The sequence below is a fragment of the Microcebus murinus genome, chromosome 6, assembly GCF_040939455.1.
Source record: "Microcebus murinus isolate Inina chromosome 6, M.murinus_Inina_mat1.0, whole genome shotgun sequence".
Taxonomy (NCBI): domain Eukaryota; kingdom Metazoa; phylum Chordata; class Mammalia; order Primates; family Cheirogaleidae; genus Microcebus; species Microcebus murinus.
Window position 1 is genome coordinate 75,351,834 of NC_134109.1, and position 25,336 is coordinate 75,377,169.

Here is a 25,336-nt window from a genome sequence, read left to right on the forward strand (position 1 = left end):
CTTACAAGTTAGCCCCTAAAAGACTTTATACCTGTTTGTTCACCTAGATAGATTAGAAGCCTGCAGCGAGCTGAGGCAAGCTGTCCCTGGGTCAGATTGGCTGAGACCCAAAGTCAGCAGAACAGGAGCCCATTGCTTGTTCCCACAATTAGCGGGACATGGCTTGCTGACCGGCTGAAAGAACTGTTTCTCTGTGCAAATGGCCAAGGACCTGTGGTCTCGCATGCGAGCCAAGGTTGTCTGGTATCCTGCACGCGGTGCCAGGCGTTGTAAGATAGCCAAGGACTTGTGGTCTCGCACTCGAGCCGAGATTGCTTATTATCTGCAAAGAGTATCAGACATCAAAGGGGCCATGTCTTGTGGAAAGCCATCTCTGATGCTTTTGGCCATGGGAAGTCATGTACCAAAAAGTGGCGGGGAAAGCAGCTAGCATGAGAAAATACCTGTGGGATGCTTGCCCAATTAAACAGTATAAAAATAAAATGACTGGCACTTTACGATGCTGCAGTCTTCAACCGTGTCTCGTCTTTGTGTACTTTATTTTCTGGGACTGCGGCCAACTCTGTCTGTCTGTGTCTTATGTCTATGTCCTACGTGTTCATTCCCCGTCCTGCAATCGGGCCATGACAGAAGCCCTTTAAGAGGACTTTTGACCCCAACCCACTACCTGTATCCTCTAGCAACTGCATTCCCTGAAAGGCAAATATGTTACCCTGACAACTGGTAATTGATTTCTGTGATTATAAAAACTTGTATAAATCTAACCATATTGCTGGCATTCATGGGGATATGCCAGTCTCCTGAGTAACCCGCTGTGTTATATCTGATCTTTTTATATATAAAACTATAAACTATACCTTAGTCTCTGTGTATTCTTTTATTTCTATCTCCTATCAATTTCTTTATTCTCTGTGGCAACCCCTATCTTAGGGACTTGGCTCCATGGGGAGAAGTAGCTAATCTCCTTGCAGGCCTGCCTCAACTACTCTTTCCTGCAAAAGTGTACCACCAGGAATCTGTAAGAGTTGCAACAATACATGGGACTTTGGGCGCTCCCAGTAATGACATGGCTGTAGTGACCAAAGACTTAGATCACAACATTCAATTCCCTTTGAATAACTGAAAAGCCTTTTCAAGAAATGGGTTCAGACAATCTCAGACTGTGACAATTAAAATAAAGAACTCTTTAATGTCCAGATATAGAAGAACATCCACAAGCATCAAGAACATCCAGGAAAACAGGACTTCACCAAATGAACTAAATAAGGTACTGGTGACCAATCCTGGAGTGATGAAAGTATGTGATCTTTCAGAAAAAAGAATTCAAAATAGCTGTCCTGAAGAGGCTCTATGAACTTTAAGATAACACAGAGAAGGAATACAGAAGCCTGTCAGAGAAATTTAACAGAGAGATTGAAACAATAAAAAAAAATCAAGCAGAAATTCTAGAGCTGAAAAATTCAATTGAAAAATGAGAAATGCATCAGAGTCTCTCAATAGCAGAACTGATCAAGCAGAAGATAGAATTAGTGCAACTATTATGGAGAACAGTATGGAGGATTCTCAAAACACTAACAATAGAACTACCATATGACCCAGAAATCCCACTATTAAGTGTACATCCAAAAGAAGGGAATTTAATATATCAAAAAGATAGCTTCACTCCCATGTTTACTGCAGCACTATTCACAACAGCTGAGATTTAGAATCAAACTAAGTGTCTGTCAGTGGATGAATAGATGAAGAAATTGTGATGCATGTACACAATGGCATATTATATAGTTACAAAAAAGAATGAAATCCTGCCGTTTGCAACAACATGGATGAAACTGGAGAATATTATGTTAAGTGAAATAAGCCAAGCACAGAAAGACAAATCTTGCATGTTTGCACTCATATGTGGGAGCTAAATATTAAAATAATTGATCTCATGGGGATACAGAATAGAATGATGGTTACTGAAGACTGGGAAAGTAGCAGGGAGGGGGAGATAAAGTGGGGATGGTAAATGGGTACAAAAATATAGTTAGATAGGATGAACAATATTTGATTGTACAACAAAGTGACTATAATTGACCATAAGTTAGGATATACTTTAAAATAATTAAAGAGTGGAATTGGAATGTTCCTAACATAAAGAAATGATAAATGCCTAAGGTGATGCATACCCCTGTTACCCTGACTTGATTAATATACATTGTATGCCTGTATCAAAACATCACATGTACACTCCAAAGATATACAACTATTATGTACCTATAATAATTAAAACTTATTTTAAAAAGTAAGATCAGATCACTTTAATTAAGTCAGTTTTTGATATGACTCAAAGTTGGATATAAGTATTTGCAGGTGCTGGATTATTTCTGGTTTCCCTTTACTCCTAAGGTATATTACACCCAGGAGTCATCTAAAATTGTGGAGGGTTAATGGGTTCCACTACATTTTGGTTTCCCCTGAATGCCAATTTTTGTCTCCCTAGGAATATGAATAGTGAAAACTCCACTCAGCTTCTCCACTAGAGTTTCCTCTTCAATTTGTTGCCACCTCAGCACCATTTTTGAATCAGGAAATACCTTGACAGGAAAAGGGGCAATGCTCAGAGCTTCCATTCTGTTTGGGATTCTGGTTCTTCAAAGTATTGCAGCTTTTTAATACTCTAATGCCTTCAAAAATTATTTTTTTTTTCACTTCATGCAACTTGTCTGGTTGTTTGTATTGGGAGAGAGTTGTTATGATGCACATTATTCCCTCAGAGCTAGAAATGAATTTCTTTAACATTTATTAATATTTAAAACATATATACTCCTCTGACCCAGCATTTCCATTTCTATGATTTTATTCTACAGATAAACTCATACATGGCCCCAAAACACATGTAAAATAATGTTCATTCCAGTATTATTTATAATAGCAAAAGATATGAAAGAATCAATAAAGTCCATCAATAAAGAACAGGTTCAATATATTCTAGCATAGCTATATAACAGAACACAATCATGTTATGGAAATAAATGGCCTAGACTCGTATGTGCTAAAATGTAAATAATATGTATGTAGAATATACATAATACAATACAGAAAATAATATATATAGCATGTGCCAATTTATATAACAATGGATATGTACATTTGTATATGAAAAAAATATTTCTGAAGAGCTACATTAGAAACAGAAAAGAGTGGTTGTTCTGGGTTAGGACAGAAAAACTGGGGCTTGGTGACACTAGAAGATTTTTCATTATTTTATTGTGTTTGATTTTTTTTTACATATGAAATACCTTAATTTTATAATAAACATTATTTAAAAGAAAAAATGTGGCATGAGATGTACTATAAGTACTACACACTATGAGGCAAGGAGGAAAATGGCAACTCAAAGGAGGTTTATTTAAATAAGAAAAACTCATAGTAGTGAACTCTTGAGTTTAGATTTTAAAGAGAACTTGAATTTAGGAGATTGAAGGAGGGATAATGCATGCAGAGAAGGGGAGCTGAACATGGAGGTTGAGGGGATACTCACTCTAAGGAAACCATCAGTAGTTCAAACTGATGAAGCACAGGGTAGATGTAGCAGACTACATATCTTACAATCCTCATTTCCCCCAAGGACAGATATGTCAGGATAAAGAGTTAAATTTTATTGTGAGGCAATGGAGAGCAACTCAAAAGTTTGTAAGGATCAGCTTTGCAGTTCACATATATCATGATTGTGGCATTGTGGAGAATAGATTGACAATGGGCAAGACAGGGAGGAGATACACTTGAAGTAGAAGACTGCTACAATAACCTAAAGAAGACTTAATGCAGTGACAAAGAGGAGAAACAGAGGCATGTAAGAAGATTTTATGAAGGTAGAAGTAAGAGGACTTAGGGCCTTGTTTATGAACAAAGGAGTATAAGAAGTCTTTTATTATAATTCACTTTTTGGCTTGGACAACTGAGTAGACAATGGGGCCCTTCACTGTCAGCAAACAAAAATGACACAGATATGTTAGGGAAGAAATGTTTAGTTCCGCATAGTTGAAGTTGAGGTGCTGGGGCACACTTAAGAGATGAAGGTGTTTGGTTGGCAGTTGAATACATGTCTGGAGTACTGGAAAATGACCGAGAAACAGATGTAATTCTTATAAGAATAAAATCTGTAGTTGAAGTCATAGGGATATTTAAGATCACCATAAAAGAAAGGTTATGGAGGGAACCACAGCATATAAGGGGTGGGATATATATAGAAAGCCCCAAAAGAAAGCTGAGAAAGTACTTAGAAAGGTTTTAGGAGTGAGTAGTATCATAGAAGCCAATAGATGACAGTTTCAAGAAGGCGTATATTCTTTCAGATAAATCTAGAAAAACAGGACCTGAAATATGTCATTGGTTTCGAGAAACTAGAATATTACATACTTTATCATTGTGAGAGAATTACCTAGTGCTTGTTTAAAGGTTAGGTCTCTGATCCTCTTGAACTGAAGTTTTCTGGGGTAAGAAAAAGTGTATGCACTTTTTTAAACAAGGTCCCCAGTGAATTGCACTCTCAGGTCTGAAAACAACTACAGTAAACTTCTCAAGAACAACTATCTTATTTGTTTAATTCATGTGTACTTAGTGCTTACTATAGCACTGGATACATAACAGACCCTCAACAAGTATTAAATAATTTAAAGAGGAGATGAATGAATGGACGGACACATTTTTATCAAGCAACTGAATGAAAAAACTAAAGAATTAATGTCTGCCAAAATTAGCAAGATTATTGAAGCTTACATTCTCATGGGGCAGAGAGAGGCAGACAATATACATGTCAACAGATAAACAAGATAGTTTGGAGAAATCTGCTTTAGCTAGAGTAGTCAGGGAGAACTTCTCTAAGGAGATGATATTTGAGCTGCCATTTAAATTATGAGAAGGTGTTAACCAGGTGACAGTCTGCAGAAAAAAGCATTTCAGGCAGAAAAAAAGTCCCAAGGACAAAAAGGCTGAATAAAGTGTGTTTAAGTAATAAAAAGGTATATGTGCCTATGGCTGAGTGAATGAGACAGAGACTGGTAAAAGATGAGCCTGAATAGATTGATAGGATGCTGATCATACAGGGTCTCACAGGTTGTGATCTCATAGGAGTTTGAATGTTTTTCTATTATAATTGCAATGAGGACCCATTTAAATTTTAAACAAAGTAGTGATATGATTTGATTTACACTTTAAAAATATCATTCTGACATCTGTATAAATAATGGATCACAGCAGGGCAATGGTGGATGTAAACAGACCAGTTAGGGGTTGGTATAGTATTCCAGACAAGAAGTGGTTATAGTCTGGTGGTAGCAATAGAGTTGGTGAGAAGTGCTTGGAGTAAGAATATATTCTGGAAAAAGAGCATATAAGATCATGTTGTTGGGTTAGGTATAGGAGGTGAAGGAAAGAGGAGTCTAAAGAATTTGGATTCTAGCCTGTAGGCAATGGGGACTCACTTAAAATTTTGAGTCACTGACACAATTATAGTAGAATATCTTAGAACAATTATCTTTAGGCAGGAAGCAAAATGAATTTTTCAGGAAATAAAATAGAAGATAGAGGCAAATTTGGAGGTATCAGTAATACTCTAGGCTTGAAGTGACAGGCACCTGAATTAAGGTGATGACAAAGAGAATGACAAAAAGCAATGGATATAAAGGCCACCATCAAATACATAGAGATTTAATTTGCAGTGCTTTTGGGCACTAGAGCTTAGCAGAGAAATATGGGCTAGACAGATTTGTGAGTCGTCAGAATACACCAGTAATTAAAGCCATGTGAATGAGTGAGATCACCCAGAAAAAGTCTTTACAGGGAAAATGAAGCCTAGACTACAAACTGGCAAAAGAGAATAGGTGTTACTTTGGCTATACGAGGTTTACTTCTGGTTCCATACAAAGTGAAGAATTATTTTTTCTAGATCTGTAAAGAATGATGGAGAAATACCTCAAAGAGCTAAAAGTAGAAATACCACTTGACCCAGCAATAGCATTATTAGGCACCTACCCAAAACAGCATAAGACATTCTATTATAAATACATCTGCATCTGAATGTTTATGGCAGCACAATTCAGTATTGCAAGGACATGGAAACAACCCAAGTGCCTGTCAATTCATGAGTGGATTACTAAAATTTGGTATATGTTTACAATGGAATATTACTCAATTCTAAGAAAAGACCGCAAGCTAGCACTGCTTATATTATCCTGGATTAAGCTCAAGACCATTATTCAAAGTGAGGTGACACAAGATCAGAATAATGGGCTCCACATGTACTCACCATCAAATTGGTACTGACTGATTAACACTATGGTGCTCAAAGGGTGGTGGTGTTCACCAGGGATTCAGGGGTTGGAGGGATAGACCCACATCTGAGGGATGTGGTGAGAATTGTGGAGGGGAAGGGCATACCTCTAACCCTTGCTAGGGAGAGGCAAAGATATAAAATGTAACCAAAATGTTAAAAAAAAAATTATCATGTGTCGTGCAGGTGGGAGGGGGTAGGAGGGTATGGGTATACACATACATAGTGATTGCGATGCGCACCGCCTAGGGGATGGACACACTTGAAGCTCTGACTTGAGGGGGGAGGAGAGACAAGGGCAATGTACGTAACCTTAACGTTTGTACCCCCACAATATGCTGAAATAAAAAAAAAAAGAAAGAATAGATGTGTCCAGAACAAAAGGAGAAAAACTAGGAAAGTGTAGTATCATGAATGCTAATAGAAGAAGCATCTCAAGGAGTTTGTAACTGGCAAATAAGGACTCAGAAGTATCTATTGGATTTGGTAAAAGGATGTCGTGAGTGATTTTGGTCAGAGCTATATCCATTTAGAGGGGGAATGAGAAGCCAGACTCCAGGTAAACAAGGCATCTCAGACATGAAGAAGTACTGACAACTAATACATATAACACTTCTAAATTTTTTGGTTTTGCAGTAAAGAAGAAAGAGAATAATCTGGAGAAAGAACTAGGCTGGAAGGAAGGAATCTTTGGGATAGGAAAGGCTGCGGTATATTTCCATGCTGATGTGAAGAGACAATAAAGAGAGGGAAGATGACAACAGTGGAGGGAGTGGCTTGATTGCAAGGCCTCTGAGAAGGCAGGCGGGTATAGTGTCTAAGCATAGATAGGGGCTTAGCTGTACACAGGAGGAAAGACAGTTCTCCCAGTTACAGTAAGCAAGGATAGATATAGGTACAGGTAAATTAGTAGGGGCAGTGCCGGGGTTGGGTTGGGGGCAGATGGATTTCCAGTATCATGGCTTCTATTTTCTCTGTGAAAAAGGAGACAAGTCATCCACTCCAAGTGAGGGGATTTAAAATTTGAGGAGAGTAGAGAAGGAATGAAACAGACATGGCAAATGGGTAGAAAATACTTCTTGGAAAATATAAGATTGCCAGGCCATGTTGAGGGACTTGCTGAAGTTGAATAAAATGATTTCTGCAATTTTGTCTTTAAACATTTTATGATAATACACAGTATAACTCATTACCAATACCTTGGAACTCCCCAAAACCTTACTTACTGTTTCTACAAAGAATACCTACCTTCTCGAAATCTGAACTTACAATTTCAGATTTTCTTTTGGTAACAAAAGCTTTTTGCCAAAGCCACAGTCTCTCATTTCTGAAATTCTATTTCTTTCACTTTTCAATAAATTTGACTTCATTATTTATCTGCATTGTTTCAGTAGAAGCTAAATTTAGTGATGGCAGTGAATAGTTGTGAATATAGATATAATGGAGGCCATAGAACTAATTGCTGTGAGAAGAGTCCTTTTAGATAAGCATGGAAAGCAACTATGTCCCATAGATTGAGTTAAATAAATGATACCAAATTATCTAGAAACCAAATATAATTTGTCACAATTATATAATCATTTCACTTTTCTTTTAATTTTTACTATCTGTCTGGCACATATTAGGTACTTAATAATGCTTAATGAAAGAAGGAATTAACATTTTAGAGATTTGTAGGCATTTTGGTACCTATTGATAAGCCATAAAATAATCAATTATGAAGTAACTCCAAAAGAAAATATGAAACCCATAAAGTTATTGAGGAGTGTAACTGCTAACAGTTCATATCATAGTAATGGTATTAACAACATCCAGAGACTATATTGATGAATTAAGAGCATGGGCAGGAAAATAATGAGTTACTAAAGTTCAGATCTTTCCGCAGAAGTAGAGTGATTTTCTTTTTTCCATCATGATTGTGGAATAAAAAAAACTCCATTTAATAATTACACTATTCTATTTAATGGTTAATTGCCATGATAAATTTAACATTTGCTCCAAAATGCTAATAAAATATAATACCATTAATAGAATAGAGTAAATGAAAATAACTGAACCCCTTTAATGTTTAGAACACATTTAGGATTTGACAATGATAAGGGTTAAACAAGGTCACCTGAATTCTTGAGATAATTTCTTTACTAATCTACAAATTAATCTAGTCCTCCTACTCTAAAGGAAAACAAATAATAATCTACAAGTTAATTTCCTAGTTGGTAAAACAGAAGAGGTTAGATCAATCCTTAAAGGAAGTCTCTATTCTTGTTTCTGATGGCAAAGCATCCAATTACAGACACTATCAGATACTTTACAAGTATAGTAGTTTTTATATAGCATACTATGTCCATTTTAATATAAGTAACTTTCTGACAGAGCAATTTCCTTTTAGATATAACTTTCTTGTATTTGGGTTAACAAGCTGGTAATAATTTTCATAATTTTAAACATTTTCATATCCATTAGTTTAATTTTTTAATGAAAATATAAATGTATCTGATTTTGTCTAAAATAAAAACAGTTTTAAAGGATTATATCATACTTTTTTCTTCTCCTTTAGATACCTATATTTTGAGAACTAGCATAAATTCTTACCTCTAAGAGATAAGGCTCCATTTGATCCAGGGTTTTCCCAAGATGCTTATCGGGATCTAATCCTGCCAAGAAAGGTAAAATATTTTTTAGATAACTATCAGATGGGAACTTTAAAGACATATTTCCCTTCCCTTGGTCCCTCCTTGCCTAGGAAACAAGTGTATGTATATTTTAAATTTCTTTGATCCTAAAGTAAAATGTACTTTGTTAATGTTTACTTTCCTATTCCCCTTGGGTAACTGGTTTTCTTGCTCCTGAAAAGTAAGTTTTTATTTATTTCAACTGCAGTGTCACCTACCAGATGCATTTTTTTCAATGCTTTTCTCCTTTTTGAGGAATTGTAATGAGGATGGAAAAAACCAGCATCGTTTCAAAGACATGAAATTTAAATCCTTGGTATTTTAATTATTATGATTTATTTTACTCATGGACAACAGCATGAATTTTCTGATTTATCCTATTTTATATAAACTTCAAGCTTCTTACTTAGAGAATAAAAGTAGAAAATAGAAGAGCAGTAGACTCATACATTATGCCTAGGTCATTAATTCACTTAATAGCATATGGGCACAAATAATTGTATTATCAAATGACATTTCATTTCAATGATCACTTGTGCAACAGTATGTTTTCTAAGTAAAGACAGAGGTGACTCTGAAAAATCATTATTGCATTAATAACTTGTGCATAAACTCTAGTAAGATATTCGACTGATGTAATGGTAGAGTCTGTGTAGTTAATGGAGTGCAGGTGACAAGTGTAGACAATAAGAACACTCTATATACGCAAAGACTGACCTGCCAGGAAAAAAAAGTCATATGCCACAGGCTGGAAATAAATAAATTCATTTTAGATATTTACATCCATATATATATATGTGTTGGCTTAGCTTCTTTCATATAAGTTATTTTGGCTGGGCACACTGGCTCACACCTATAATCCCAGCACTTTGGGAGGCCGAAGAGGGAGGATTGCTTGAAGCCAGGAGTTAGAGGGCAACCTGGGCAACATAATGAGAGCTTATCTCTACAGAAAAAAATAATTAGCCAGGTGTGGTGATGTGCGCCTGTACTACTAGCTACTCAGGAGACTGAGGTGGGAGGACCACTCGAGCCCAGGAGTTAAAAGGCTACAGTGAGCTATGATCACGCTACTGCAGTCTAGCCTGGGAGACAGAACAAGACCCTGTCTCAAAAAAAAAAAAGTTATTTTTACTTATCAATTGTTTATTTCAGTTTATTAACCATGCAAACCAATTAATAGTTTTCTGTTTCCAGTTGGATGCCTTTTATATATATGTAAAATCTTCAATTCTATTAGATATTGCCCGTTTTTTTTCCATAGCAGTACCCATTTTCACTTCCACCAACAGGGAATTATGGCTTCAATTTCAAATACTGTGAAACTGATTTTTAAATAAATAAACTCTACAAGAAAAGATAATTTCTAATAGTCATTCTACTAATTTGAAATTTTTCTATTGCTGATCTAAATTTAGTGTGTCAGATGTTTTAATTTTTACCAATCTGATATATATATATATCTCATGGTTTTGCACACTTGTTTTTATTTCCATTTTTCTTATTACTAATAAAAGTAAGCATTTTTTTCACATTTCATTGGCTATTCATTCAAGTTTTCACTTCTGTGGATTGCTTATTAAAATAATTTGTCCAATTTTAATGTTGAATTTTATCTTTTACTTGATAATTATAATAGTTCTTGATATATTCTGAATGCTAACCCTTCATCAAATGGTCATTGTAGATATCCTCCTAATTAGTGGCTTGTCTTTATATTTTTTTTTTTGGTGGTGGGAGAGGAAATCTTTTGCTAAACGTAAGTTTTCTACTGCATAGCAGTCAAATATATGTTTTTTAAGAAAAACTTTTCTTTATATTGTAGTAAACCCTTTCCTGCCCCCAGATCATGTTAGTCTCCCCCCTTTTTTTTTTTCAAATTTTTAAAATCTGGTTATTCTCATTTTGGTCATTTTCATCTAGAATTTACTTTCAGATATCATATATGGAGTATTATAGTTTTGTTTCTCATTTATAGATAATACTATTTATGAAATCCCTCTCTATTGACAAATGTTACCTCTGCCAAATACAAAGTTTCTATAAGGTAAGTCTGTATCCTGTCACCTACAATTAACTTTAAAATACTTCAGTATAACCAGTGTGATATACAAGTTTCTGTTTCAATCTATACTCTACAGATGGTTAGTTGGCCACTAAAGGACCCTATTCAGAACTCATAACTCCAGAGACTACAAATCCCAGTGTTACAATTATTTTTATCTTAGATCAGCAACAGAAAATTTTCAAATTAATAGAATGGCTATTAGAAATTATCTTTTCTTATGGAGTTTATTTATTTAAAAATCAAATTATATACTAATTACTGTATGTAAGGCACTGTTATAAGTGATCTACAAATATTAACTAATTATATTCTGATAACAATCTAATGAGTAGGAAAGTTATTGTCCTCATTTAGCACATGAAATAGTTGAAGTTTAGAGAAGTTCAATAACTCTCCAAAGTCACACTAACAAGTGATAATATTAGGATTCAACCCAGGCAGGCTGGCTATGGAGTCCATACTTTCAACCATCATACTATATTGGTTTAAAAAGTTTCCATCTATATATTTCATTTGAAAAGATTTCCTATTTTGTTTTTAGAGCATAAGCAAACACCAAATTTTACAAACTCTTTTTCCATATGTGTTCACCACATCTTCGCCAATACTGGATATTACTAAATTTAAAACTTTTACCATTATGTTAGAGAAAATTGATACTTATCTCATGGTATTTTTCTTTGTATATCTATAAATTCGTATGATTGGATTTTTTAAAAGAGTTTTATAGCCATATTTGTTACTTTTTTTTCCCTGTGAATTGACTACCCTATTATTGACCATTTTCTAGTATACTTATCCTTTTTTCAATAACATTAAAAAACTTCTACACCAAGGTTGTTAGTCCTTTACTCATCAAATGTGTTTTTTCTAGGGTTTGCCATTTGTTTTATGAATTCACTTAGGGTAGAATATTTTATTATTTTATTTTAATATTTATTCCTCTTTTGTTCTTGATAGATCTTGTCAGATGTTTGATCTCAGCGGCATTAGATTCTCAGAGGAGCGTGAACCGTACTGTAAATTATGCATTCAAGGGATCTAGGTTGTGTGCTTCTTATGAGAACCTAATGCCTGATGATCTGAGGTGGAGCTGAGATGGCGAAGCTAGCACTGGGCAGTAGCTGCAAATACAGATTATCATTAGCAGACAGGTCTGACTGTACAATAAATGTAATGTGCCTGAATCATCCCCAAACCATCTGCCCTCCTCCCCTGGCCCCGGTCTGTGGAAAATTTGTCTTCCATGAAACTGGTCCCTGGTGCCCAAAAGTTTGGGGACAACTGTTCTCTGGGTTTAGACAAATGTATAATGCCATGTATTTATCATTATAATACCAGATAGAGCATTTTCACTGCCCCCTGTGCTTTGCCTATTTAACCTTGCCCAACCACCCAAAAACTCCTGCCAACTAGTGATCTTTTTACTGTCACCATAGGTTTGCCTTCTTCAGAATATCATATAGTTGGTTGCAGGACACAAGGTTAATGTATAAAACCCAATTACCAGCAATTAACAAGTGGAATTTAAAGCTAAAAATATAATAACATTTATATTAGTACTACCAGAAATAAAATATCAAGGTCTAAATCTAACAAAATATGCACAAGATCTATATGAGGAAAGCTACAAAACTCTGAGGAATGAAATCCAAGAAGAACTAAATAAATGGAGAGATATTACATATGTGGTACATATTCATGGATAGAAAGTATATACAATTTGTAGTATTTTCAAATTGGCTTTTTTCACTTAGTAATAGGCATTTAAGTTTACTCCATGTCTTATTGTGGCTTAATAGTTTATTTCTTTTTGGCACTGAATAACATTCCATTATCTGGATATACCACAGTTTGTTTATCCATTTACCTACAGAAGGACATCTTGGTTGCTTACTTGGCAATTATTAATAAAGCTGCTCTAAACATCCATATGCAGGTTTTTGTGCAAACATATTTTTAAAACTTTTGACTGAACACCAGGGAGCACAGTTACTATATCATATGGTAAGAGTATATTTAGTTTTGTTAAGAAACTGCCCAACTGCCTTACAAAGTGACTGTATCATTTTGTATTCCCATCAGCATTGGTGTTACTCCACATCTTCTCCAGTATTAATTGTTATCAGTGTTAGATTTTGGTCATTGTAATAGGTATGTGGTGGTATCTCATTGTTTTAATTTGCATTTCTCTGATGACATATGATGTGGAGCATCTTTTCATGTGCTTATTGCCTTAGAGTGGTGGTCCCCAAACTTTCTGGCCCCAGAGACCAGTTTCATGGAAGACAAATTTTCCACATACCAGGGCTGGGGGAGGAGGGCAGATGGTTTGGGGATGATTCAAGCACATTACATTTATTGTACAGTCAAACCTCTCTGCTAATGATAATCTGTATTTGCAGCTGCTGCCCAGTGCTAGCTTCGCCATCTCAGCTCCACCTCAGATCATCAGGCATTAGATTTTCATAAGGAGCACACAACCTAGATCCCTTGCATGCACAGTTTACAGTACAGTTCACGCTCCTATGAGAATCTAATGCTGCTGCTGATCTCCGACAGGAGTCAGAGCTTATGTGGTGATACAAATGATGGAGAATGGCTGTATGTACAGATGAAGTGCTCACTTCCTGCTGTGTGGCCCGATTCCTAACAGGCCATAGACTGGTACTGGTCCAAAGCTCTGGGGATTAGGGACCACAGCCATAGTATATATACCACTAAGAGTGACCTTTAATGCAAGCTATGAACTTTGGGTGATTGTCATGTGTCAACCCAGCTTCATCAATTTTAACAAATGTACCACTCTAGTGGGGGATGTTGATAACAGAGGAGGCTATGCATGTATGGGGTCAGGGGGCATATGGGAAATCTCTATATTTTCCTCTTAATTTGCTGTGAAACTAAAACTGCTCTGATAAAAATAAAATTTAGAAAAATTTGGTAAAGTTCTTTTGTATTGTAGAACATGATCAAATTTTATAAATGCTCATTGTGCTTAAATGAAAGTGTATTTTCTATTTGTTGAAAGCAAGAATCTATACCCAAACACATAAAATCTTAACACTTATTAATTCTCTTGTAAATGTCTTGTGAGTTTTTGTAATATTTGATCTCCATGAACCATCAGATTCTAATAAAGGGGTCGAAAAATCTTACATGAGAATTTTTGTTTTAATAATTTCTTCCTATAAATCGGACACATTTGCTTTATATATTTGAGAATTGTTATGTACACAAAATTCAAAATTTCTAAACTTCTTGATGGGATTATTTCTTTTATCAAGAAGTAGTGACCTTATCATCTCCATAACTGATTTTGATCTTGTAGTCTATTTGACCTCTATTAATATTGCAATGCCAGCTTTCTTTTGTTAATATTTTTCTGGTATATTTTTTCCATCATTTATTCACAAAATTTTTGTGTGCTTTTGTTTTAGATGCCTGTTGTAAACTGCATATAAGTGCATTTTTTTGTTTGTTTCATCCAATCTTATAAATACAACTCTAAAGAAATGAGCTTAATCATCTTGTATTTTACATTATATGTCTGGACCTGTTTCTATCATCTTAGTATAAATTTTGTTACAATAAGCTTTATATGTTTTCTTTCTTTTTCTTTTTTCTGTCTCATACTGCATTGAAAATGATTTTAATGTGTTTCACTCTGCTGATTAGGATGACATGGATTGAATTTTACTCTTTCAGTATTCACCTGTAATTTTTAGCATCCTTTAGACTAGCAGAAGCTAGTATATTTTAACTATTCACTGGATAGTCTTCACCATTTCAGTTATTGTGTTAAATTTTTGTTCCATTATTTTTAGGAAGAAAAATTAAGCTTACATATATTACAATGTCTCTGCTCACCGTTTGTTTCTCATTCATTTTTCCTCGAATTATTATATTTCTAACTAAAGTTTATTCTTTATTCTTCTACTGCAGTGGTGTACTCTCCTAGTTTTTACATGTCAGATAATGCCTCTATTTCACTCTCACCATTACATAATAGTTTAGTTGTAATATATTACTTCTTCTGGCATTTGTTGTTCCTAATGAGAATTATTCTGTCAGTCTAATAGTGGTTCTCATATAAAGAATGTTTATTTTCTCTATGCCAGATTGTACAATTTTCAATATACCTATGACATTTTGCAGTTTCAATTCAATGTGTCTTGGTATATGTTTATTTTTATTTGTAGTACACAGTACAAATCCCCAAACTCATGTCTTTAAATCTAGAAAATGTTCACCTATATCTGTTTTTCTGCTTTTTTTCCCCTCCCAAACACCTATTACACAAATACGACAATTTCCCAATATATACTCCATATTTTAAAATTGCTCTTTCTAGTTTCTTCCTCTATCTCTCTATGTTGCCTTCAGAGTGAATTTCTTTTTTTCTCTTTTTTCACCTTCACTCATTCTCTCTTTGACTTGGCTCAGCTTGAGTTTATTCTGACTAATGAGTTCCCCCCACCCAATATCTATGTTTCACTTTCAAAATTTCTAATTGGTTATTTTTTTTTTATTTCGGCATAATATGGGGGTACAAATTTTAAGGTTTAAAAAAATGCCCTTTCCCCCCTAAGTCTGAGTTTCCAGCATGACCATCCCCCAGATGGTGCACATCTCACTCATTATGTATGTATACACCTGCCCCCTCCCCCCTCCCACCTGCCCAATACCCTATTACTGTAGTACTTATGTGTCCACTTAGGTGCTGCTCAGTTAATACCAGTTTGCTGGTGAGTATATGTGGTGCTTGTTTTTCCATTCTTGGGATACTTCACTTAGTAGTATGGGTTCCAGCTCTAACCAAGAAAATATAAGATATGCTACATCACCATTGTTTCTTAGAGCTGAATAGTACTCCATGGTATACATATATCACATTTTATTAATCCATTCTTGGATTGATGGGCACTTGGGCTGTTTCCACAGCCTTGCAATTATGAATTGTGCTGCTATAAACATTCGAGTGCAAGTGTCTTTTTTGTAGAGTGTCATTGGATCTTTTGGGTAGATGCCCAGTAATGGGATTGCAGGATCAAATGGTAGATCCACTTGTATCGCTTTAAGGTATCTCCATATTGCTTTCCACAGAGGTTGAACTAGTTTGCAGTCCCACCAGCAGTGTAGGAGTGTTCCTTTCTCTCCGCATCCACGCCAGCATTTATTGTTTGGGGACTTTTTGATAAAGGCCATTCTCACTGTAGTTAAGTGATATCTCACTGTGGTTTTGATTTGCATTTCCCTAATGATTAGAGATGTTGAGCATTTTTTCATATGTTTGTTGGCCATTCTTCTGTCTTTAGAAAAGTTTCTGTTTAAGTCCTTTGCCCACTTTTTGATAGGGTTATTTGATTTTTTCTTGCTGATTTTCGTGAGTCTAGTTGGTTATTTTTTACATTACTCTATTGCTGTTTCATTCTGGGTGATTTAGTTTTCTAATTGATTGCTTTTTTAAACAAATGAATGTTACATTTTTTCTTGATCTCTTTGAGGTTCTCCTTCATGTGGGCATTTCCAGTCACTGTTTCCTCACAGGACAGGAACTCTCAATTGCTTTTGTCTGCCTCCTGACTCCTAAATTACAGTCCACAGTTTTATTCTTGCTCCTTATTTTGTGTTTCTATTAATTTCTAGCTCACAGAGATGTTTACAATGTTTTTCAGAATAGCTATGTTTTTCACATGCTTGTATCCTTTTCCTTCTTATATTCATTTATTACTGCCATGGATTTGAGGTGGAAATTTGGAAAACTCAAAGCATGAAATGTATAAGGCCAGTATGGCTAGAAATCACTTTTTTAGCCATCCTTCCAAGTCCCTGATTCTTATATATGTATTGGTCACACAACAAATACATATCTCACACTCAGCACTCGACATCATTAAGATCACTTAAAAAGTCTCTCATGATTGAATTTTGAGAATTCATTTTTTTGCATTCTATATAGGAGTCTGGGAGTAAATATATACCTATGTAAAAGGCATGGAAGGGAATTTAAGAGCATATAGTTTTACACAAGTGGGCACTATAAGATTGAACTGATGGCATTAACCATTTTTCTTGCCATATATTAATTGAATGTAGAGTTATCAACCCCAATTCTTAACTGTTAAAGTATAGAAACAGCTGGTATGTCTCATTTCAGAGATGGCTATATTTTATTATGGATAAAGTAATTTGGTTTGACTTTAGCTGACAGAATCAGTAAATACATAAACATAAACCACACTGGGCACAACTTTTTCACATGAACCTGCGATCTTCACACAGGTACACCTTGATTAAAAATTAGTTGATCATTTAAAGATTTTTCTGTATTCACAGGAATATACTCAAATAATTGTTCCTGGGCTAAGCACTAAAAATTTTAGAAAGCTAAAATCGTTGAAATAAATAAAAATTTAAAACATTAAGAATGATTTTCGAATATTTTCTGAAACACTAAATCATTTACTACAGAAAAATAATATTGTAAAAGCAGAAAATAGCTAACATAAAAGAGCTTCATGTCTTTTCTTTCAGAGTTAATAATGAAATAAGCTGCATACATGCGTCTTTATAGATTTGGTAATAGGGTCTGTGCCAAGTATAGTGGTTTATGCTAAAGCATGGGTCTGATGCTTTAGACATTTTGCACAGGGAAGACCAATAGTAACAACATTTCACATACACAAATGATGATTTCAATGGACATATAAAACAAAGGGACCTAATCAGGACCTAAGAAATAAATAATTTTGAAACATTATCAATTATTTTTTTTTTTTAGGGAACACTGCACCTCCTCCTTCATGGTTTTTGGTACTCTACACATTCAGAGAAACTTCTATAGTAAGGAACTATAGAAATGATCCCTGAAAGTACAGTCTAGAAACATTATCAATTTAGCAGAGGTTATGTTAGGTGATTTAGGTAGGTTTTTTGGGGGCATGAACAATGATTTAGGAGTTCTTATCTCATGACATGATGCTATTTAAATAGACTATAATTTTTCCCCCCAAATGTCAAAGTTTTAGTAATGAAACTGCTTGTTTAAACTTCACATAATAGCCTACGTACTCTTCTGAATGGATCTTTCTACTTTAAATCAACTCTGTATATAATATATATTTGCATCAGGCTAACATTCTCCACTGTACTTGATTATAATGACTACTTAAGTCTTTTTCTCCTGATGCCTTGCTGGTTACTTCATTTGAGTGCAGTCTGCCTTCGCTTCAATTTTTCTATTCATTAGAAAGTGACAAGTCATTGGGGACCTCATGGTCACTGCCCATATGACATGCATTTCAGATTGTTTTTAGAATATATTTTCCTGGATAAGATCCAGAGATCCCTAGCAATTCCAGCTACTGTCCTTGAGAAAGCAGTGACCTAAAACTACCCTGATCTTAAGATCTTTACTAAATCAGCTGAAAATATTACACGTAGGATGTATTAGTCAGGGATGTGGTAGGAAGATTATTCATCTACCCCAGAATATATTCAGATACAAAACTTTTCTCAAGAAACTCTTTTATGCTTAGAACACTGATGATTCCATGAATATTAAACTAAATGTAATTAAAAACTTATAATTATTTTAATAAGTATAATGAAAAATTATACTCATTTTCTTATATTTCTATGTATTTTTGACAAGTTTTCTCATTTGGAAACATCTTAGCAATATATATATATATACAGTTTTTATAATATTTACTTTCATTTCTCTAAATGGAACAAGATGATTATTAGAACAATTTTAGAGAAAGGATCTGGAAAAACAGATCCCTTTAATGTGAAAAATTATTAGTTTCTTTATAATTAGCTCTAAGATTTTAGTCTTTTATTTCATTTATTTTAGTTTTGGTATTTTCTAACTAGATGATAAGAACAGAGAATTCTGAATGACCCTTCATAATGGAGAATAGAAGGTCCAGGTCAGATTGGCCTCAATAAATAATATTTATCATTAGACTTATTTTTAAATTTTTATTTTAAATGGTTCAGACAGAAATCTTTTAAATAATGAAGTTAATATTTGAGTTAAAATTTAGCACAAAACCTAGACAACATAACTTCTTGATTTAATTTCTTTGCTTTACCAACAAGAAGAATCCATTTATATTCCTAAAGAATGATGCTAATATACCAATATAATTGCACTCAAATGACTCTATTATATAGAATCATTCAAAAGTATATGAATATATAACAATACTTCAGTAATATTTAAATCCATCTTATACATTCATTCTATTTTCAATTTTTAAGCAGTAGACATTTAACTGAGAAATGCAGCCAGTCCAAAATGCACAATCTTCTTTTTCTTTAAATAAGCCCTAGTATCTAGATCCAATACAATTTCAGTATAATTTGAAAATCTCTCTCCTAATCTTTGTAATGTCATCATTCCTATTTTATTTTATATAAAACTGCATTACATTAAAACTGTCTGAGGGGATGTGAAAAAACCATGAAAAAAACCACAATAGCTCATGGGCTTTTTCAATGCAATTCAGCTTTATCTGAAAGTTCCAATTTATCCTAGTTCTTGAAAAAGATGTTTCTATTTTAGATTTATTCAATTTAGGTGTCTCTTTTCTAGTGAAGCCTGGGTCATGAACAGACACAAACTGTGTCTCACTAAAACCCTAACAGTCAGTTTAATTTACCTTCTCAACCAGTCAACTGTGGAGTATTAGTCTCAATGTATCTAGCTCCCATATGAAAACCTTTATAACCATTGAGATGATTATATTTATTAATGTTGACATAAATATCAATATCAAGAAATATCTATATTAATAAAGAAAATGATAATCCATAAAACCCAGGATGATGTTATATTTAAAGTACATTTTAACTCAAATACATGACTCAGTTACTCTGAGTTACTAACAAGATTTTCTCCAAAGTACAGAAAAAATTTACTTTAAATTCCAACAACCAACCATTTTATCATGTCTTATAGACATTCTTTGATGGAAGCTGGATGGATGAATAAACCCACAACAAGACCTAGGCACTGGATAAATCCATGCAGAATTAAGAAATTAATTAGGAGGAAGAACCATAATTTGCAGAGCTGACATCTATTTTACTTTACTTGCATGTATCAATGGGAAGCAATTACAATTCAATTAAAATATTCAATTTTATTACTTTACCGACTGACCTTGAAGTTAATGCCTGTTTTATTTAATTGCATTATCTATGAATAAATGTTAACCCTACAATGTTATGCCCCATTATTTTCAATGCATTTTTCAACTTCTCAACTGATGTCAATTTATTATCAACTGTCATGAAAGAAAGTGGAGGTTTATTTCTTTGTGACAGTCCAATATATGAAGAGAGAAACATTACAGAATGTTTGATAATTCTATTTTTAATAGAGTCAAATAGAATGAATTGTGTTCTGATCTCAACTTTTGAAGCCTAGACTTTTACTGTAAAATCAGTAGGTGATATTTAAAAAGGTATAATCACTCTGAGCAGCAATTTCTACCCTGTCTATAATTCTTGATAAATCCTTTGCAGATAGTAACTTAATACTTCTTGTATCTTAAAAAGTAAAACAAACACACTCTCCCTCTCTCTCTCTCTTTCTCTCTCTCTCCCCCCCTCCCTGATTTTTCCTATCTCTATCAGGTTTACTGGCTAACAGAACAAGCAGACTGCATTCTAAAAACTCAAATGATTTTGTTGGCAAATACAACTTTTATTTGTTCCCAGACCCCTGTTGAACACACCGTTATACTACAATTGAGCATTTTAGAAATAAAATGACAAAGTTTATGTTAAAAAGAGCACATAAGAAAGAAGACTGATTATGGGATATCTAAAATAAAAATGAGTTCACATACTTGAAAGTGACTATCTTGGGAAGGACCTTATTTCAAGTTTTCAGATTTTCTATTTCTACAATTAGTCTTGAATGCTTATCTTTTCTAGAGCTTGTGTTAAGACTCATCTCAACATGTGACTTCTTTACTTTGAATGTAAATGGATTAAATTATCCAATCAAAAGGCACAGAGTGACTGAATGGGTTAAAAAACAAAAAAAGAAGACCCAACCATAGGCTTCCTACAAGAGATTCATTTCACCTTAAAGGACTCTTATAGATTAAAAGTGAAGGGATGGAGAAAAGATATACCATGCAGACTGAAACAAAAACAGAACAGGGTTAGTTGTACTTAATTTAGACAAAATTATGTCAAAAACTGTAAAAAGAGACAAAGAATGTCATTATATAGTGATAAAGAAGTCAATTCATTGAGAAGATATAATAATTATAAATATATATGCACCCAACATTGGAATACCTAAATATATAAAGCAAATATATAAAGCAAATAAGAGGTCTGAAGGGAGACACAGACTGTCACACAGTAATAGGAGGGTATTCAATACCCAACTTCCAACATGGGACAATTCATCCAGACAGAAAATCAAAAAGGAAACACTGGACTTGAACTACACTTTAGGCCAAATGGACCTAACAAACCATATACAGAATATTCTACCCAACAGCAACAGAAAACATTCTTCTCAAGTGCACATGGGACATTCTCCAGGACAGATTATGTTAGGCCATAAAATAAGTCTTAAGACTTATTTAAAAAGACTAATTTAAAAAGATTGAAATCATATCAAGTATTTTTTTTTCCAACAACATTACTAGAAACTAGAAATCAGTAACAGAAGGAACCATGGAAAATTAACAAATATGTGGAAATTAAACAATATGCTCCTGGATAACTGTTGAGTCAAATAAGAAATTAAAGGGGAAATTTAAAAATACCTTGAAACAAAGAAAAATGGAAACACCACATACCAAAACTTATGGGATGCAGCAAAAGCAGTTCCAAGAGAGAATTTTATAGCAATAAACACCTACATCAAACAGAAAGGAAGCTAACAAATAAATAAGCTAACATTACATCTCAAGGACCTAAAAAAAGAACAAATTAAGCCCAAAGTTAGCAGAAGGAAAGAAATAACAAAGAGTAGAAATAAATGAAATAGAGACTAGAAAACAATAGAAAAGATCAATAAAATTAAGAATTGTTTCTGAGAAGCTAAACAAAATTGACAAATTAGCTAGACTTAGCTAGACTAAGAAAAAGAGAGAGAAGACTCAAATATCATAAAATCATAAATGAAAGAGGAGACATTACAACCAATAACACAGAAATCCAAAAGGTCACAGGAGACTACTATGAACAACTATTTAATACATGCCAATAAACTGGACAACCTAGAAGAAATGGATAAATTTCTAGAAACCTATAACCTACCAAGACTGAATCCTAAAGAAATTGGAAATCTGACCAGACCAATAATGAGCAAGGAGACTGAATCCAGTAATTAAAAGTCTCCCAGCAAGGAAAAGCCCAGGACCAGATGTTCATGGCTGAATTATATGAAATATTTAAAGAAGAATACCAATCCTTTGTAAACTCTTGCAAAAAAAAAAAAAAATTGAAAAGGAGAGAATAATTCCAAACTCATTTTACAATGCCAGAATTACCCTAAAATCTATGAACTGGTATTTTACTTCTGTGTAACATAAAGATATTTTATGGATTCACCTTTAAGATCTATTGCAAACATGAAATGAATGACAAATAAATCATATTAAGTATAATTATATAGTTAACGATAATCAATACCTGCTAATGATAGCTCAAATGGTCCTTTTTATTCTACCTTTAAAAAAATACTACACAGTTTTTAGCATGTAAAGAATGAATAAAAAAAGAAAGATGTGTAGAACACACAGTTTTCTTAAAAGATAGGATTTGAAACATTTATTCTAAAAATATCTTCCTTTTTTTAAATTAGTTTTCAACATGATAAGTACTGGAAACTGAAAGAAGCTCAATATGAGTAGGGGGTGTCTGAAGGGGGCAAAGTTGAAGCTAAAAATGTAGACAAAAACTAGATCTCATATGGCCTCCTGTTTCATTTTATGGAGCTTACACTTGAAAGTAAGGTCACAGAGAAGACGGAAAAATTCTGAGCAGAGGAATGACATGATCCAATTTGACTTTTAGAAAGATCATCTTGCTGCAGTCTAGTTCCTTGGCAGGAAGGAAGACTGAAGATAAGAAAGACAAAGAAAGGGGGTGCTGCAATAGTCTGCATGAGAGAGGATATAAGAGACAAAGCACTGGAAGGAAGGAAACAGATTTGAGAGCAACATATGGTAGGTAGGCTATATAATACTTGCTGATGAGCTGTGTGTGGAGAATACAGGAAAGAGAAAAGGCAAGAATGAGTCTCAGGCTTTTGGCTTTGGGCAAATTAAAAGAGGGTGGCACTAGGCACCATTACTTCAGATATATAACAATCAAAACAGATGAAAGTTTGTGAAGGAGAATAGAAGGTAAATTAAATTTTAGATGTGTTGCAAGTTTCCTATGAATCATGAGACAGGAGATCTCTAATTGGCAATTAGGTATATTGGATTAGAGCTCAATAGGCAGGTCTGGACTGGAGATACTAAAATAGAAATAGAAGCCATGAGATGAAATCTTTTAAAAAGAATATGTAAAGTGAGAAGAAAATATACAAGGAAGAGTCTTGAGGAATACCAAATTCTAACAGATATTATAGCAAGAACGAGCTGTCCAAAATGCAAATCTGATGTAGTCATCTTCTTTCCCTCAACAACTGTTTTGAAGTATAGTTGACAATTAAAAATGGTGTGTGTGTATATATATATATATATGTATAAAACTTGACAATTTGTATACATTGTGTGGTGTGTATATATATACACACATATATGTATATATATATATACACATATGTATATATATACACATATATGTATATATGTGTATATACATGGTGTGTGTGTATATATATATGTATAAAACTTGACAACTTGACAATTTGTATACATTGTGAACTATTCACCACAGTCAAGCTAATTAATATCCATCACCTCATGCAATTAGCATTTTCATGTGTGTACTGAGAACACTTAAGATCTACCCTCTTTGCAAATTTCAAGTATACAATACAATATTGTTAACTATAGTCACATTGTTGCACATTAGATCTCTAGAACTTATTTATTTTGCATAATTGAAACTTTGTACTCCTTAATCAACATCTTCCCAAATGCCCCTCTCTCATCCTCTGGTTACCACCATTCTATTCTCTATTTCTATGAGTTTGACATTTTTAGAATCCACATATAAGTGATATCATGCAATATTTGTCTTTCTGCATCTAGCTTATTTTATGTAGCATATGGTCCTCCAGGTTCATCCATGGTGTTTGTTGCAAATGGCTTGATATCCTCCTTTTTAAAAGCTGAATAATATTTAATTGTATGGATACACCACATTTTCTTTATACATTCATCCATTGATGGACATTTAGGCTATTACCATATTTTAGCTATTGCAAATAATGCTCAAATGAACATAAAAATGCAGATATTTCTTTGAGATACTGATTTCATTTCCTTCGGATATATACCCAGAAGTGGGAGTTCTCAATCATGTTAGTTATATATTTAAATTTTTGAGGAACCTCCATACTATTTTCCATAATGGATGTACCAATTTACATTGCCACCAACAGTACACAAGGGTTCCTAACACTTGTTATCTTTAAAGCTACGATCATTCTAAGAGATGTGAGGTGATATCTCATTGTGGTTCTGATTTTCATGTCCCTGATGTTTGGTGAAGCTGAGTATCTTTTCATATACCCATTGGCCTTTTGTATAATATGTCTTCTTTGGAAAAATGCCTGGTTCAAGTCCTTTGCCCATTTTTTTAACCAGGTTATTTGTATTTCTACTATTGAGTTTCATGAGTGCCTCATATATTTTGGATATTAACCTCCCATCAAATATATGACTTGCAAATATTGTTCCCCACTCTGTAGGCAGCCTTTTAACCCTGTTGTTTCCTATGGGGGCAGCAGCTCTATAGTTTGATGCAATCCTTTATATCTATTTTTGCTTTGATGCTTGTGATTTTTGTGTCATATAGAAAAAAAATCACTGAATAGACTAATAATAAGAAGCTTTGTTCCTATGTTTTCTTCATTTAGTTTTGCATTTTTCAATCTTATATTCAAATCTTAAATTTATTTTCAGGTGATTTTTGTATTGATGGGAGATAAGGATGCACTTCTTCTTCATTTAACGCAGTGTTCCCAGCACCATTTAATGAAAAGACTATCCATTTCCTATTGTGTGTTCTCAGACTACTTGTAGAAGATCAGTTGACTATAAATGTGTAGACTTATTTCTA

The 25,336-nt window shown here is 33.8% G+C and overlaps 1 protein-coding gene and 1 pseudogene across 1 annotated transcript in view; both read right to left on the reverse strand.

Moving 5' to 3' along the window:
- Nucleotides 1-25,336, reverse strand: part of DPH6 (diphthamine biosynthesis 6) — a 175,115-nt gene that overhangs the window by 28,571 nt on the left and 121,208 nt on the right. Inside the window, exon 6 of the mRNA XM_012766346.3 lies at nt 8,906-8,967. Within this exon, the coding sequence (XP_012621800.2) occupies nt 8,906-8,967 (62 nt within the window). The remainder of the gene's footprint in view (nt 1-8,905; nt 8,968-25,336) is intronic.
- Nucleotides 17,848-17,938, reverse strand: LOC142871590 (uncharacterized; annotated as a pseudogene).